The following is a 16,090-nucleotide window of genomic DNA, read 5'->3' as shown; positions in this document are numbered from 1 at the left end:
ATTTGGTGGCAGTCGGGAGCGGCCCGTGAGTTACCGGTGGCGGGGAGAAAAGCGGCTGCTCGCCTTTAAAATCAGGCTGCAAAAAGCAGACACTGAGAATTTTGGGGGGGGGGGCAGGCACGGGGCACAGAGAGGTCCCCGCTGTCCCTGCTGGAAGGAATTGTCCCGGTCTAATAATCAGGAGTTATCCCCAATTAGGGAACAGGAACAGCGCAGCTCTTGGGGAAAACCCCAAACCCAGGGAGGTGCTGTTCCCTGGCCCGGCGTGGGAGCAGAGCCTGGCTGTGGAGCTGAACAGGGATTTTGGTGTCTGTGCTCCTCTGGATTTTGGACAGCCCAAATTTTGGGCAGGTTTCTGTCAGGCAGGGCCACGCAGCGCTGGGGCTGCTCCTCCTGCATCGGGCGTTTATTATTTGGTGATAATCAGCAAACCCCGCCTTCAAGGTGAAGGGAGGATCATAAAAATTTATCCCCAATGGGCTCCACCTGGGCAAAGTGACTTTACCATTCCTCTGACTTTTTAGGTGCGTTGTTTCACCCGTTTATGGATTAATCTCCCCCGGGATTTTGCGTGGGAAGGGAGGGTGGGTTTTCTGTGCGTGGGAAGAACCGAAACACAAAAAGCTGGGGATGTTTCCATCCCCTTTTCCCCCCTGCCCTACGGAATTGGAAGTGGCCCCGCTCGAGAGGAGCTGCCTGGAAGCCACAGCTGCCACCCCTAATGTCACCTCCTTGAATTCCCTTTTGTCGTGGGTTTCCATCCAGCTGTTCCTCAGCTCCCCACCGAAGGCAAGTGCCGTGAGCCAGGAGGGAATCCTGCCCTCCAAGGCCTTTGTCTTCGGGCTTTTTGTGTATTCGGGAGGGTGGGGAGCTCGTGGTGGTTGTGGGATGTGGTGCCAGGAGCTCCTCCGTGGTGCGGAGGAAAATGGAGACACATCCCCGAGGATGGGAGGGATTTATGGCCTCTCACACCAAGAGTTTATTGAGGCTGAGTCACTCGGCCGGGTTTGGGGTTAAGAAAACCCAAATTTCTGTGCGGTGCTTTCATCTCTTGTAGGAGTCAGTGACTTCTTGTGGGACGACCCAAACTGAAGAGGGGAGGGGAAATGATGTCTGGAAAACAGCCGGGAAGTTCCACGATGGGAGAAACCCCCCAGGGATTTTTTTTTTTTTTTTTCCCCAGACTTTTGAACCACCAGAGCTGAGCTCTTTTCCTGCAGGATGAGGAGCTGGGATGGGGAGGAGCGGCTCCATCCCTGCACATCCTGAGACACAACCACTTCTTAAACCTCATTTTTTACCCTGAAATAATTGAGCCTGCTCGGCCACACCCGGTCTGAGGCAGTGACAGCACGATTTGACGCAATTTATTTCTCTCAGATAAACTGAACTGAGGGTAAATCCCAGGGAATTTAGGCAGGATCGAGGCACTCTGTTTGTCCGAGTGAACCTGGAACAATTCCGGGCAGGTTTGTCCGAACTCCTGGGTTTTCCCAGCAGATCCGGGATGTTTTGCATGGAGAGCATGGACGTGGTGATTTAATCCCAGATACGTCAGCGGAACTCGGGGCTGGGGTGAAGTGCGTGAACCCCTCTGGAACTGCCCGAACCTTTGTGTGACCCAATAAAAACTGCTCAGATAAACTTGGATTTGTGTGGCTGGTGAGACCTGCGGGGCCTGTGGGATGGGAGGATGCTGCACCCGACCACTCTGAAGCCTTAAATCCTCTTTTTTTTTTCTTTTTTTTTTTTCCTTTTTTTTTTTTTTTTTTTTTTTTTTTTTCCCCGACCTTATCCTTTGCAGCTGGAGGTTCTCCGAATCTGCTGGTTATTTAAATATTGGGGAGGGAGAGGAGGTGGGGACAACCTGCGCCAGCCATGGACAGGAGAGGGAGAGAGGGAGAGACGGAGGCTTCTGCCTGCAAGGGCCGTGGGAGAGCCGGAGGGAGGGGTCTCTCCTGTGTCCCTGTCGCGACAGAGCCCCCGATTGATTCTCCACCCCATCACCGCTAATTAGCGGCAGGGTGCAAAGTGCAGAAACCCAAAATTCGGTGAGGCGTCCCCCGGGGAGGGAGGAGGAGCGCAGGGCTGTCCTGGGGCACTCACCTGCTGTGCCCAGGTGCCCGCTTCCCTCTGGGTGTCCCCGGTGTCCACAGGGAGCTGTGGGAGGAAGCCGTGGATGCGCCCCCTCATCCTCTGCCGAGCTCTCCGGAATTCCACGCTGCTGGAATTCTTTGCTTCGTTTTCGTTTCTTCTTCGTTTTCGCTGGGAAGGGAGAGCGCTGAGCGCCAAACTCTGCCCGGGGGCTTTGGGGACAGGTTTGGGGACACCCCGCTTGCCCCACAGGTGGGGGCCTGGGATTTGGGGATTTTGGGGGGTTCCCATGAGGGTCAGGCCCGGTCCCGCCCCTCTTCCAAAGCGATGGGATAACGGGATTTCCAAAGCCATCCTCCCTCAGGGGCCGGGGGGGACGCCGTCCCCTGTCCCCCAGGGCTGTCCCCACCCCTCCCGTGTCACCGGGCCGGTGCCAGTGTCCCCTCCCGTCCCCTCGGGGTCCCGACGGCGCGTCCCTTATCCAGCAGCGCCTCCACGCGGCCATCCCGCCCTCGGGGGCGCCTCTGGGGACAGCGACAGGGACGCGGCTCCTCGGGGTCCCCCCCCTGTGCGCCACTCCCGGGGGTCTCGGAGGGGTCGCGCAGCCCCCGGCCCGCTCTGTCCCCGGCTCCGCGGGGCTCTGCTGCCTCCCCGCGGAGAGCGGGGCCAGCAAACCGGGAAAACAACCCCGGCTGCTTTTCGGGGGGTGATTTTTGGCCAATCCCCCCACCCCGAGCACAGCGCGGGGTCTCTCCTGTCCCTCCCCAGCCCCCCCCCTCCCGGGGCTTTTCCAGCCCCTCGGCTCCTTAATGGAGCCGCCGGGAATTGCCCTGGAGCTCGGTAAATATTGGTTTAGCTCCCCCTCGAGCAGCCCCGAAAAACCCACAGCCTAAGCCCTACAGTCAATAGGGGACGGGGGCAAGGCTGGGCCGAGCTCCGCGGGGAGAAAAGGGGGAAAAACGGGGGGGAGAAGGAAACGCAGGGGAGGGGGGGGGACCCGGAGCCCCAGATCGCGACCCAGCCCCGCACCCACCCCGCGGGTTGGGGGCTGCTCCCCTGCTCTCCTTTCCGTCCCTTATTCCCCCCTGTTTCTGCTTCCTCGGATTATTTCTCCTGCCTTCGCTTTTCCTTCTTTTGTTTCGTTATCTTTTCCCTTTCCCTCTTTCCTCTTCCTCTTTCAACATTTTCTATTTCGTTGCTTCTCTTTTCCTGGTCCCTTTTATATTTCTCTTTCCTTCCCCCGCGCCTTTTAATTTTTTTCCCTATTCATCGCTTTTCCTTTTTTTTTTAAATTTCTTCTTTCCTTCTTCATTTTTCCCCCTCTATTTTTTTTATTTAATTTTATTTTTTTATTAATTCATTTATTTCTTCCCTCCTGGTTGTTTTTTTTTTTGTTTTTTTGGTTTTTTTTCCTTTTTAATCTGCCTCTCCCTCCCTCCCTCGGCGCCCGCCTTGCACAACCAGGAGCTCGGACAAGAAAGGGCCGTTTCTCCGGGAGGCAGCGGGACGTGCCAGCCGGGCTGGCGGTACCGCGCAGGGAGGAGCAGCTGCAGCGCAGCCCGCCCTCAATCGCAGCCTTGTTCTGCCCCGGCCTCCGCGCCGCAGCGCGGCCGCGCAGCGCCGCTTTTGGATGGAGGGAGAGGGGGGGGATTTCCTGTGAAATGAGAGAGAAACTTGTCACGGAGAAGAGGAGAGTCTCTGTTGGCCTTCAAAGAGAGAGCGGGATTCTTTTTCCTTGCGCCCCCTCTTTCTTTCTTTCTTTTTTTTTTTTCCCCCTTTTTTTAATTTTTTTTTTTTTTTTCCAGAATAGATATAGCACGAATTTTTAATTCGCCTGCCTTTCACAGACAACAATGCTGGGTTTTGAAAGCTGGGCACAATTTGGGTTTTGTCAGGGGTCCCCGGCCCAGCTGGCCATATGGGATACAACATGTAGAACATGCCGAACAATGAGCGCGAGTGACAGCCCGAACAAAACGCGGAGGACACCGCTCCCTGACTCCGCTCTCCGCATCAATGCCGAGCCCCAAAAAACAGCCCAGGCCGAGGGGTCCCCCCCCTCCTCCCGCACCGTCTCTCCCGCTTTTTCGCCCTCTCCTTTGGCTCCCTTGGCTGCGGCTCGTTAATATGCACGCCTCTAACATGCTCACCTCCCTGCCTCCCCCATTGTGCTGCTCTCTGAAGTCTACTGTATATTGTGCAAAGATAGACTGGCCCGGCAGCACGGCCAGATATAAGGCCACGGAGGTTAGGGCCACACAACTGGTTTGATAGACTCGGCACGGCCCGAGGGGACGGCGGGAATTAAAAAAAAAAAAAAAAAAGAAAGAAGAAGAAAAAAAAAAAAAAAGAAAAATTAAAAAAATTGAGTTTTTTTGGTTTGTGTTTTTTGGGGTTTTTTTTTGTTTTGTTTTCAAATGAAAAAATTAAGTAAGAAGGAGATAAGTGACGGTTTCTCTTCTCTCCGTTCCTTGGAGAAGCCAAAAGCGGCGCTCGCCCCTGTGTCCCCTCGGGTCTGGGACAGCAGCGGAGCTTCCCGGGTTTGGGAGCGCCCAGGGAGCCCCGGTGGTTTGGGGAAGGAGGGATGGGAAGAGAGGGGAGGAAAAAAGTGCGAAAAAGATGAAAAACCCCGGCGGCGGCGATGCTGGAGGACATCCCGGGTTTTGCAGGATTGGGGTTTTGAAGGATTGAGGTTTTGAAGGATTGGGATTTTGCAGGATTGGGATGCTGCGGAGCCGTACCGATGTTCCCTTTGGCATTGAACCTCCCCATCCCGGCCGTGCTCAGCCCCGTGGCTCGGCACAAAAGCTTCTTTGGGTTTTGTTTTCGTTTTTTTTTTCGGAGCCTCTTTAGGAGCCTGAAAGCCGCCGGTCCCGGCCGGGCTCGGTCCCGATCCCGTTCCAGCCCCTCCTCGCCTCTCTCCTGTCCCCTCTCCCTCCTCCTCCTCCGATTTTTTTGGGGGGTTCCCCCGTTGTTAACCCTTTCCTCTGCCCTGCCGGCCCATCCCCCGAGGGTTCACCCCGAAGTTTCGCTCCCCGCGGCGACGCCGGTTCCCAAATCCCAGCAGCGCTGAGGAGCAGAACAGCGCACTCGCGGGTGGAAAACAGGAAAAAGAGAAAATCTCTCCTCTCCCGTTTTTGGTTTTTTTTTTTTGCCAATCGGCACCACCAAAACAAGCCGGTTTTTCCCAAAAAAATCCAGAATCCCGGCGGCCCAGGGGACCCAGGCGGGGCCGGGCCGGGGGATGCGCGGCCGCGGTGGCGACCAGAAGTCACAGAAAACCTTTCCGTCGTTGTTGCCGGTTCCTTCTCTACTATTAAGCCCTCGAAACGCAGCTTTTAAAAATAAAATTACAAAAAATAAAAACCGATATTAAACGGCGAGGAGGCCGGGGAAGGGCGGGGGGTGCGCGAAGGGGTTCGGCGGCCTCGGGGCTTTTTCCTTCTCTCGGGAATGGTTGAGGTTTGAGCCCCAAATGGGAGAGAGCGAGCGCAGCGGCTCACGGCAGCGACAGCGACAAGGTGTAAAAACAGCCCCGCTGGCCGCTGTCGGGGCCGCAAATCGCACCCTTCGGGGTGCCCCGCAGCCCCGTTCCTCACAAAATCACAGGAGCAGCGGGGCGGGGGTTTTATTATTTATTTTTTTTTTTCCTTTTTTTTTTTTTTTTTTTTTTTTTGTAATTCGGACGATCTTTCCCCCCCCTCCCCTTTTTCCTCTTTTATTTTAGTTGTAGGTAGACAGGACCACTCTGAATGGCGCAAAAAATTTCTGTAAACAATGACGCACAAAAAACACCTCCCCTCCCTTTACCCCCCCCAGCCTCCCCCCCGAAATGAAACCGAACCCCCCCCCCCCAAAAAAAAAAAATGGAGGGGAAAAGAAACGGCAGAGGGAAAAAAAACCCCATAATAATAATAATAATAATAGCAATAATAATAATAATAGCAATAATAATAATAATAATAATAGCGTTTCCCTCGCCATTCCTTCCCCCGCAGTTTCGATTTTTTTTTTTTTTTTTTCATTTTTCCTTTTTAAATTTCCGGAGCATCAGTCTGTCTCCTCTCTTTCTCTCTCTCTCTCTGTCGTTCCCTCGGCTTTTTTTTTTTTTTTTTTTTTTTTTTTTTTGGGGAGGGGGTTACCTCACCAGGTCCATTGCTGCGCCTGCACCAAGTGATGCGCTGTGGGGTACTGGGGGCTGCCGGCCGCGCTGTACTGCGCGTTGTACTGCATGTGCTGCTGCAGGGACTGCGCGCTGTACGCCGAGAACGGGATGCCCGCCTGGAACGTGGCGGCTGCCAAGTCCTGAGCCTTGAGCGTGTGGCAGGGCTTGCCGTCCCTGACCAGCACCGGCACGGCCACCCGCCGCGGCGAGGGGAGAGGAGTCACTTCCATACCTTTCTCGGCCCGCGCCCGCTTCATCTTGTAGCGGTGGTTCTGGAACCAGATCTTCACCTGCGTGGGGGTCAGGCGGATCAGGCTGGCCAGGTGTTCCCTCTCGGGAGCCGACAGGTACCGCTGCTGCCGGAAGCGCCGCTCCAGCTCGTAGGTCTGCGCCTTGGAGAAGAGCACCCTCCTCTTCCTCTTCTTGCCCGCGTCCCCGCCGCCCGCCGCTTCCTTCTCGTTGTCGGGCGACTCGTCTGCCGACGGCTCCGGTGATTTGGCCGAGGGGTCCTGGCCGCCGCCGCCGGCCGCCAGCCCGTGCACTGCGGACAAGCCGTGCCCGGTCAGCGGGGACCGGGGGGCGAGCCCCGAGGCCGCCGCCCGCACCCCTCCCGCCACGGGATGGACGCAGAGGCGGAGAGAGCAAACTCTCCATCCGTCCACTCATCCACTCATCCATCCACTCATCCATCCACTCATCCATCCACTCATCCACCCATCCATCCACTCATCCATCCATCCCCCCTCGCCCCGCCGCATCCATCGCCCCCCACGCCCCCCCGGTGGCCGCTGCCCCGTCCCCCCGGCACTCACGGGAGTACTGGATGCCCTCGGCGCTCGCCAGCCAGCGCGTGTAAGGATTATCGCTGTTATCATAGAAAGGGCTCTTCAAAGGCAGCGTCGGAACAGTGTCCAAGGGGGTTTGTCCCAAAACTCCCGCTTTCCGGGGCGGCTCGGGCGCCTCGCTCTCCTCCTCGCCGCCCTCCGCCGAGCCGTCCTCATCGTTGGTGTCGGGGAGGTCCAAAATGTCCTTCACCGAGAAGCCCGTCTTTGTGTTGGTCAGAGACATGTTCCGGCCAAATTCCGCCTGGGAAAGTTGGAGCCGCCGCTTGGCCGAGCCGCCGGGTCACGGCTGGGCACGCACACGCCGAGCGGCGACAGCGACACCGCGCAGGGACACGGGGAGGGACGGGGAGGGGGGGGGAGGCACGGCACGCGCGGAGAAAGGGGGGAAAAAATTAGAAAAAATAACAGGAATAACACGGATTTGTAGAAAAAATGAGCGGCGGCGGGGTGGTGGTGGGGGGGTTGTGCGGGAGGAAGAGGAGAAGCGGCCGCAGCGACGGCTCTCTGCGGTGCCGGTGGTGGTGGTTGTGCCACGGGGGAAAATTCCGAGAGCGGGGAGCAGCAGCTGGTTTCGGGGAATAGTTTGTAACTCCAGGGGGAAAAGAAAAAAAAAAAAAAAAAGGCAAAAAAAAAAAAAAAAAAAAAAAAGGCGACGGGGGGAGAGACGCCAAAAAAAAAAAAAAAAAAAAAAAGAAAAAAAAGAAAAAAAAAAAATCACTTCTGGATCTTGTTCAGCCGCGCCGAACCCGCGCCTGCCGCTGGAAAATCCCGAGCCATTGCTGGAGCGAGGAGTCCGTATAAGGCTGGTCCCCACACATGAACCTGCCGAGAGGAGCGAGAAAAAAAACCTACATTAAACCCAGGAAAGGTTGGCCACGTGTGGGCGGGTCTTGGAAGTCAAGTGGATGAAGACAGTGTTTGCAGATGTGAAATTGCGGGTTTTGGGCGAGCTCCGAGCTTCCACCATTGGTGATGAGTGGTATAACGTGTCAGTTAATTACCGGCGCGGGGAGGGCCCTCGGCGCGGGGGGGGAGGGAGGGAGGGGGCGAGGGAAGGAGGGAAGGAGGGAGGGGGCGACTTCCCAGCTTTTTTTTTTTTTTTTTTTTTTTTTTTTTTTAAGGGCACTATTTACATACAAAGAGCTCCGCACCAGCCCGACGCGCTCCTCACGCGCGTTTTTTCCACCCGCGCTCTCCTCCGAACGAGGGGAGGGGAAATAAAAAACCAACTTGAAATACTAATAATCGTAATAATACTAATAATTTGCGGCGGGGGCCGCTCCCACAGGCGCGGGACCGAGGCGGCTCAGATGGCAAGAGCCCAACTTATCTAACCCGCCTAGGTCAATATTTTGGTTGGGGCTTAGGGATGAGCGCTGGAAATTAAACAGCGAGTAATTGATTCTAGTTTGCTCCGAAATTAAGCGAACGGGCAAAACGCGATCGCCAGGCGCGACCCGGCGAGATCCGGGAGGCGATTATTGGGGAGGGGGGCAGCGTGCGCTTGTTTGAAGAGGTCTCATTGATTTTGCCACCTCCTTCCAGGGGAATGAACGCGGCCCGTTGGGATCATTCGATGGACTCGTACACCACTGAATTGGGTTTTTTTTTTCCTTTTCCAATTTTTTCTTTTTTTTTTTTTTTTTTTTTTTTTTCCCCTTTCTTTTTCAGGACGTGGGGAAGGAGGGAGAGGCGCAAAGCTGGGGTTCCTTCCCGAGGGAAGGCCGGCAGCCCCGGTGTCACCGCGCTGGGAGCGGCTCTGGGGGCCCGGAGCGGGGCGCAGAGACCCCCCCCAACCTCTCTGTGCCCACCGCCAACTTTGATTTTCATTTCCGTCCTTCCTTCCTCCCGCTCTCCAAGGAACCCTGGCCGTGCGCTCCCTCACGGGGCAGGGCCCGCACCGTCTTCCTTTTCCCCTTCTCTGCCTTCCCTTTCCACCTCTTGCCCGTTCCTTTTCCTTTTCCCTTGTTTCCCATTCTTTTTCCCTCGTTTCCCATCCCTCGGCTTCCCCCGAGCCCCGCGCGGGTTCGGACAATCCGGGAAGGGGCTTCCCGCACAACCCCCCCCCCCCCTCATTCCCGGGCAGGAAAAGTTGCCCGAGTTTCCCTTCCCGGGCTGGGGGCAGGAAGGAGCCGCACCGCCACCGGAGCCGCCGCCTCAGCCTTCCTCCTCCTCCTCCTCCTCCTCCTCGCCCATCCATCAATGGATCCGCACCTTCCCCTCCTCTCCCCCCACTTTTCCAGCCCCCAGCCCCCAGCCTGCCTCCCATAAAGTATGTGATGTGGCTGACAATGCGCGGGGATTTTTTTTTTTTTTTTTTTTCTCTTCCCCCTTTTTTTTTTTTTTTTTTTTTTTTTTTAAGCGAGCCCCTGCGCGCATCCTGGGTGGTCGGCCCCGCGCAAACACAAATACAACCCGACGGCTAAGCTGGGGACAATGTCCGCAATGTAGACAAATGTCCGGCTCCTGTTGGAACCCTTTGTCTCGGCGCAGTTTTTGCATTTATTTCAGTGGCGAAATAATACGTGATTGACGCCCTCTTTCAGCGCGCCCTAACTGTTGGGAATAAATCTGAGGTTGTTCCTAGTTGTCATGGTATTCAGCCGCGCTCAATGGCTATCTCTTCATCCATTGCGGAGTCCTCCTCGATATCGAGGGGAACCCCTTCGGGCCGGCCCCCGCCCGCTCCCGCACCGATTCCCACTGAATCCTGGATTTAGTCGGCCCCCCGGGCTCGTGTGGGCTTTAAATCCCCACCCGAAAAAAGCTGGGGTGAAAAAAAAAGAGAGCGGGGGAGGAGGGCGATAATCGCGATAGCGGCGGGACGGAGATCCCCGACAGAAGCCGAGGGCAGAGCATCCCCTGGGGCAGCCGCGGGGCTGGAAGTGGCAGGAATAATTAATAATAATAATAATGGTGATGATGATGATGATGATGAAGAACAGTCCCACACCCGCAGAGCCCTGCCGGCCGGACACAGCCCCGGGGGTCGCGGCCCCCTCCATCCCTCCATCCCTCCCTCCTTCCTTCCCTCCCCACGCCGAGCACGGCAGGGACGGCCCGGGACCAACGTGACGTCACCGGCGGTGGGGGGGTGTGACGTCAGAGCCGCCCTCTGACGTCAGGAGGGGTCGCGGGGCCGCTCCGGGGTGAACACCCGACGGCAGCGCCGCGGCTGTCGCGACAGAGCCGGGGCGATCCCGGCGCCTTGTGCCCCTTCCCCCCGGCTGGTCCCACGCGTGGCGGGGATGCCTCCAATTTAATTTAATTTAATTTCAATTTTCGTTCTCATTTCGCCCCGTTTCAGCGCAGGCCGCGGCTCGTTGGCCGGGCTGAGCGGTGGCCCTGGCGACAAGCGGCAGCGATCCACGCGAGTGGCTCCCACTCGCCTGCAAGCTGATTTTTGAAAGGGGTTCAAGCTGATTTTTGTCTTTTCTGGGATCGGGGAAGGAAGGGACAGCAGGGGCCTCTCTGCTCTGAGCCAGCTCCCTTTCCCTTCTCCGCCCAGCGCGGCCCCACGCAGGTACAGCAAATATATATCTATATATACCTTATATATATATATCGATATATATAGATAAATATGGTATCGCCGGGTATAATAATAATATCTGCGGCGGGGAGGAATGCAGGAAAGGCGCTGAGCAGCTCTCCCTCCCCTCCCTGCCCGTCTCCATCCCCATTCCCGCTCGGGGAGCGGCCGACAAGTGGATCGATTTATTATTGTTCGATGGAGCCAAAGATGGGAGATATTGGTTTTGCCTCCTCTCCAGCCCGCAAACAAACAAATAAACACGCGGGAGCTGGGGCTGCACCTCGCGGCTCGGCCCGGCTGAGCGGAGCCCGCACAAAGCCTTTGTTAAGGGACAGGTTGATTTTTATCTCCTCGAATGAGATCCACTTGGAATGAATGGGGACAGGGAGGAGCAGCCCGTGTCCTGAGAATTGTCGCCAGGAGCTTCACCTCGGGAGCATCCCTGTAAGGAACAACCTCTTTGTTTTTAAAAAAAAAAAAAGGAGGCAAGAGGAGCCGCCACAGCAAAGGGGACAGCTCTCCCCCGGCCGTGAAAATGTATAAAAAAAAAACAAAATTAAAAAAAAAAATCGGAGGAAAAGCCGTCGCGACCAAATCACCCCACGAGAGCCGCGCAAGGAGGGCTTTAAATCGCGTTTTGCAGCGCTGCGGAGGAGATTCTGCTGCTCGGCAGCGGCTCCGGCTCGGAGGGGACCACGCCAGGCCGTGGGCACGGAGCCCACGCCACGGGATTGCCTGGCAGCCCGAACGGGGAGCGAGGGAGAGCAAAAAAATAAACAAATAAAATTTTTAAAAATTCGTATATTCCTAAAAATCAACGTGAACCGGAGCCTCCCGAATCCTGCGGCGCTTACGGGAACTTAATTGCAACGGAGTTTCTGCGGGCTGAAATTCCCGGCTCGTTTCCTGGCTGGAAAAAATGGCATTAGCAAAGGCGTTAAGGATGTTTTAGGGGAAAGGGGGAAAAAAAAAAAAAAAAAATGGGGAGGAAAAAAAGGGGGACGATCGCCCCGCACGCAGGAAGGGAGTCGGCAGCAGCACTCCCTATGGAAGCTCCAGGGAAAAATCCCCTCCGCCCCCCAAAATCCCAACGCCGGCCTGCCTTTCTCTAGCAGACAATTAATTCTTCTCCAGGACATAGGAATCTAAATGAGCTTCCCTATTCTCACGATTGCTCTATCTCCTTCCCCCCGAAGCTTCAAAGGCGGAGAAATCCTTCCAATTCACCGATATTCCTTATGAATCTGTAGATGCGAATCTGCCCCGCAGCCAAGCTCCCGAGGTGCCGAATTGTCACAGAAATTGGGATTTCGCGTCCCCCCCCCCCCCCAACCCCGCTCCCTGGGGGCCGGCGGGGTTATGGCAGAGCCGGAGGGCACATGTTAGGGCTTTGATAAGTGCGCTTTAATGAGATTTTGGAAATTATTGCCCGTAGTGACGGCGGCACTGGGGGTAGGGGCACAAAGCCGGGAGCCCGCAGCCCCCCGACCCGCGTTTTGTCTTCTTTAATTCCCCGCTGCTCTCGGGGGGAGCCGTAAGCCCGGCCAGCGGCTCCTTCCCCTTCCCACTCTGTTCCAAACCGGTTTTTTCCTCCGGAGCCCCCCGGCCCTGCCCGCCGCCGTCTCTAATGATTCAACGTGTCCCAACGAGATTAAGCTTTGTCAGAAATGATTTTTTTTTTTTTTTCCTCCTGGGCCAGGACGCTCCGGGCCCGGGGGCGACGGCAGCGCGCCGGGATTTGCTCTCTTATCTCGATTCGCTCGCCACTCGGCCGAGGGCTCCTCGCCCGGGCCACCGCCGTGTGGCGAGCGCGGGAGGCTCCGAGGGGGCGGCCTGGGCACGGCGGGGACGGCTCCGAGGGCCGGGGCCGAGGCGGGGGCACACGCGTGGCACGGGCAGGGCAGCGAAGGGGTGAAGGAGGAGGGGGCACGGTCGGGGCCGGGGCCGCTGCCGGCCATTCCCGGTCCTCTGGCGGACTCTGCCGTCGCAGCCGAGAAGTGTCCCGCGGCCGGGGCGGGGGGGGGAGCAGCCCCCCGGGGCCAGCCCCCACCCGCGGCCGTGGCCGTGGCGATGTCGCAGCCGCGCCGTCGGGGCCGGAGCCGCGCCCGCTCAGGGCTGCCCACCCCCCGCCCCCGAATCCCCTTCCCACCTGCTGCTCCCACATCCCCGGGGACCCCTCTGTCCCCTCCGGGGTCCCCCCGCTGCCTCACCTGGGCGGCTCCCCGCTCCCCGGGACTCACCTGGGCGGGGGTCCCTCGGCGGCGGGGTGTCCCCCCGCTGTCCCCCGGGGGTGTCACCTGGGCGGGGGGAGGGGGGGGGGTGTCCCTAGGAGGGGGGGCTCCGGCTGTCGCCCCCCGCCTCCCTCATTGTCTCCGCCGCGCTCCGGGGCCGCTGCTCGTCCCTCCGGCCTCACATCCCCCGCTCCTCTCGCTGCCCTCCCCGGCGGCCGCCGCCGGGCGCAGCACCGGCCGTGAGCTCCGCGGCCATAAATTGGGGAAGAGGCGCAAACACGCCGGTTCCTGGCTGGCTCTTTTAAGGCTGAGCCGGCCCCTCTCCCCCCCCTCCCGGGGGGCAGAGCCCTCCCCCCGGCCCCCCTTGCCCAGAGGAGCCGCCGGCGGCTCCCCCCGCTCGCCGCGCACCCCCCGGCCGGGCTGCGCTCGCCCGGCGCGGATGGCTCGGTAGCCAGGGCGCCGCGCAGCCAAACAGCCAGATGTGGCACGTTATTGATGGGGGAGGCTCGTTTACATTAGATACGCGCCTGATCCGCCCGCTGATAGCGCCCGTGTGCGGGAGATCAGAGCTGCGCTGCCTCCCCACACCCCCGCCCCCCCTTTTTGGGGGTCCTTCCTGGGTTTTAACACCTTTTTTGGTTTTTCCCCCCCCCCTTCTTTTTTTTTTTTTTTAATTATTTGGAAGGGAGGCGAAGGAAAGGGGATGGAGTTGGTGGCGGAGGGTGGTGCTGCCCGACTTCCCTGGAGGATGAAGAGCGGTCATGGAATGCTGGAATATCCTGAGTCCAGGCTCACCGAGCCCAGCTCCTGGACAGCCCCAAAAAGCACCGGCAGCGTTTCCCAAATATCCTGAGCCCGGCGCTGCGGCGGCTGCCGAAGGTGCGATCCCACCGGAATTCCAGAGACGATGGAGAGCTCCCGGCTGGCCACGAGGGCTTCCCGGGCACCCCGTGTCCTTTCCACAGGCTTCGTGGGTGGCACCGCTGGCTGCTGGGGACAGAAGCCCCTTTCTCCATCCCACCTGACCCCGATCCTCCCCAGCACCTGCCCCGCTCCTGGAAAGACCTTGGAGTGCTGTGAAAATCCCAGGGGCCAGGGCAGATAGGGCTCGGCGAAACCCCCCGGTCACAGGCAGCTCCAGCAGAGCCGCCCGCAGATAAAGTGATTGATCCCCACACCGATCAATAAAGATCTCGTTGCAGGCAATTAATAACTTTGCCAAGCTTGTTTTGTTTGGATAAAGTGCCCGGATTGCTGAACGAGGGAGTGAAACCTTGTGGGGGGAGGAGGAGAAAATAATCCTGTAATTTCACGTCGCCCACATAAAAATACCGACCAAACGGTGGTGATTTGCAGACGGATTTATTTGCATAAAGAACCTTCATTTGCATAAAATCCGCAGGGTCTTTCGCTTTCACGGCAGGAAATCCAGGGTGGGTGTCCAGGACTCCATCCCCAGGGAATGCTGCACGCAGCGGTTGGGGCTCTTTAAGTTTGGTTATGAACCAACTCCCGCCTCCCCTGCTCCAGGAGGGAGGGAAAGCGCAAAAAAAAAAAAAAAAAAAAAAAAGGTGAAGGAGCAAGAACTGCACTTGGGGCCCCTCAGGTGTTCCTTGGGACAGCTGTCCCGGACTGCTCTGTGAAACCTGGGCTGTGCTGTCAACCATGAATAAAACCTCCCTGTTTCGTTAATAAACCCGTTTTTAATTGGTGATTTTTATTTTGAGGGTGTGAGGATCTCACCACGCCCCAGAACTGCTGGAAGCAAACCGGGGACAAGAGGGGCGAGCGGGTTTCCCCTCAGCCCTGGGGATTCAGACGAGAATTCGGATGTCTGCTCCTCAGACATCCCGTGTGGAACCTCCTGGAGGGGCTGCTGTGAAGGTGGGAGGCCTGGACTCCAGCCTGGGGAGGTTGGGATGGGCTCCACCTCGTGATGGGATGGTTATTCCCAAGGATTTGCAGTTCCCTGGGACTGGGAATGCCCGGGTGAAACACCCCCAAAATCCCGTGGCTGAAGGGATGGATTCCCACTCGTCATCCACAGCCCTTTCCCAAAAGTGAAGGAGTCCAGAGCGCTCGGAATCTTGGGAAAAGCGCTGGGACATGGCAGGGCAGAGCAGGAACTGGGAGCTCTGGGCTGAGCCCCTCATCCCAGCCTGGCTTACACCCCCACACCCCCACACCCCACACACCCCACACCCCGCTTTACGACCCCGCTGTGTTTGAGGAGCCCCGTCCCTGCCCCTGGCCCGGGCCGGGCTCACACCTGCGGGTGACAGATGGCCACGGGCTGTCCCCGGGCTGAGCACACAGCACAATCTGCTGCCGGCACCTGCGGCAGGGCAGGGGTGCAGACAGGGTGCGGGATCCTGTGCACAGGGAGCTGGGGGCTGTCCCACCCCGCCAGCTTTCGCAGCTCTTCAGTGTGTAAAACATGGAGCTGAATTCCATCCGGTTTCCCGTGGTTCTGCCCTTTCCTGGGTGCCAGATCCCAGGCTGGGACACCAGTGCTTGCCCGAGGGAGGCTGCGGTGACAGCAGCAATTCCATGGGGACGCTGTGGCCTTGTCCCACCTGCCTGGCACAGCAGGGGACATTTCCCAGCCTTTCCGGGTGCTTCCCCAGGAATAGAGGAGCTGGAGGATGTCCTGGTGACACCAATGACATTCCCACTTGGATGGCTTCCTGCCGCCCTCCTTCCCCTGTCTCCACAACCTCGGTCTTTCCATGCACACCCAACTCCTTGGATGGAATTCACCACTGGTGGGCTCGGAATGCCTCAGGAAGCTGCTCCGGATGGATTTAGCTCCCAGCTACAATCCAGGTGCTGCCGTGGAAAGCGCCTGCCCCACCTCCCCCGTGCCCACCCACACTTCCAGACAACTTTCACCCGCCCAACTTCACAAACCCCGCAGGTGAAACACATCCCCTGGTGGGAAAAAGACCTAAGCAGGGTGGGAATAAAAAAAAAAAAAAAAAAAGAAAAAGAAGAAAAGCCAAGTGACAGTGACGCCGCAAAGCCTGGGAGCGACGCGGAGGCAGCGGCGAGGCGCAGATAAGGAGCGCTCGTTCACACCGTATCGCGCCCGCCCCATCAATCACGCGTCCATCTCCCGGCTCCAGGACCCCAGGAAGGCTGGGAATGCTCGGTGGGATCGCTGTCAACCGGGATCAGCCAGCTGGGTGGGACTGCTGCACCCAAGGGACACCGCAGCGGT

At 58.0% G+C, this 16,090-nt stretch overlaps 1 protein-coding gene across 1 annotated transcript; it reads right to left on the bottom strand.

The window, feature by feature from the left end:
• Positions 1 to 5,945: 5,945 nt before the first annotated feature.
• On the bottom strand, positions 5,946 to 12,951 carry NKX2-2 (NK2 homeobox 2). The gene is made up of 4 exons (XM_014895027.2): positions 12,880 to 12,951; positions 7,823 to 7,926; positions 7,072 to 7,345; positions 5,946 to 6,800 (listed from the first exon to the last, which is right to left on the bottom strand). The coding sequence occupies exons 3-4, from the start codon at positions 7,325 to 7,327 to the stop codon at positions 6,238 to 6,240; spliced, it is 819 nt and encodes a 272-aa protein (XP_014750513.1). The 5' UTR covers positions 7,328 to 7,345; positions 7,823 to 7,926; positions 12,880 to 12,951; the 3' UTR covers positions 5,946 to 6,237.
• Positions 12,952 to 16,090: the final 3,139 nt, after the last annotated feature.

This window comes from Sturnus vulgaris, chromosome 3 (genome assembly GCF_052056855.1).
Source record: "Sturnus vulgaris isolate bStuVul1 chromosome 3, bStuVul1.hap1, whole genome shotgun sequence".
In the NCBI taxonomy this organism is placed as follows: Eukaryota; Metazoa; Chordata; class Aves; order Passeriformes; family Sturnidae; genus Sturnus; species Sturnus vulgaris.
The sequence above is the reverse complement of the archived record's forward strand: the minus strand, read 5'-3'. Positions and strand labels throughout refer to the sequence as shown.

Bases quoted from the DNA above. Each gene is read 5' to 3' on its own strand.
- NKX2-2 (XM_014895027.2), bottom strand. From the start codon at position 7,327: ATGTCTCTGACCAACACAAAGACGGGCTTCTCGGTGAAGGACATTTTG. The intron at 6,801-7,071 runs GTGAGTGCCGGG...GCTTGTCCGCAG, and splicing joins CGAGGGCATCCAGTACTCCC to TGCACGGGCTGGCGGCCGGC.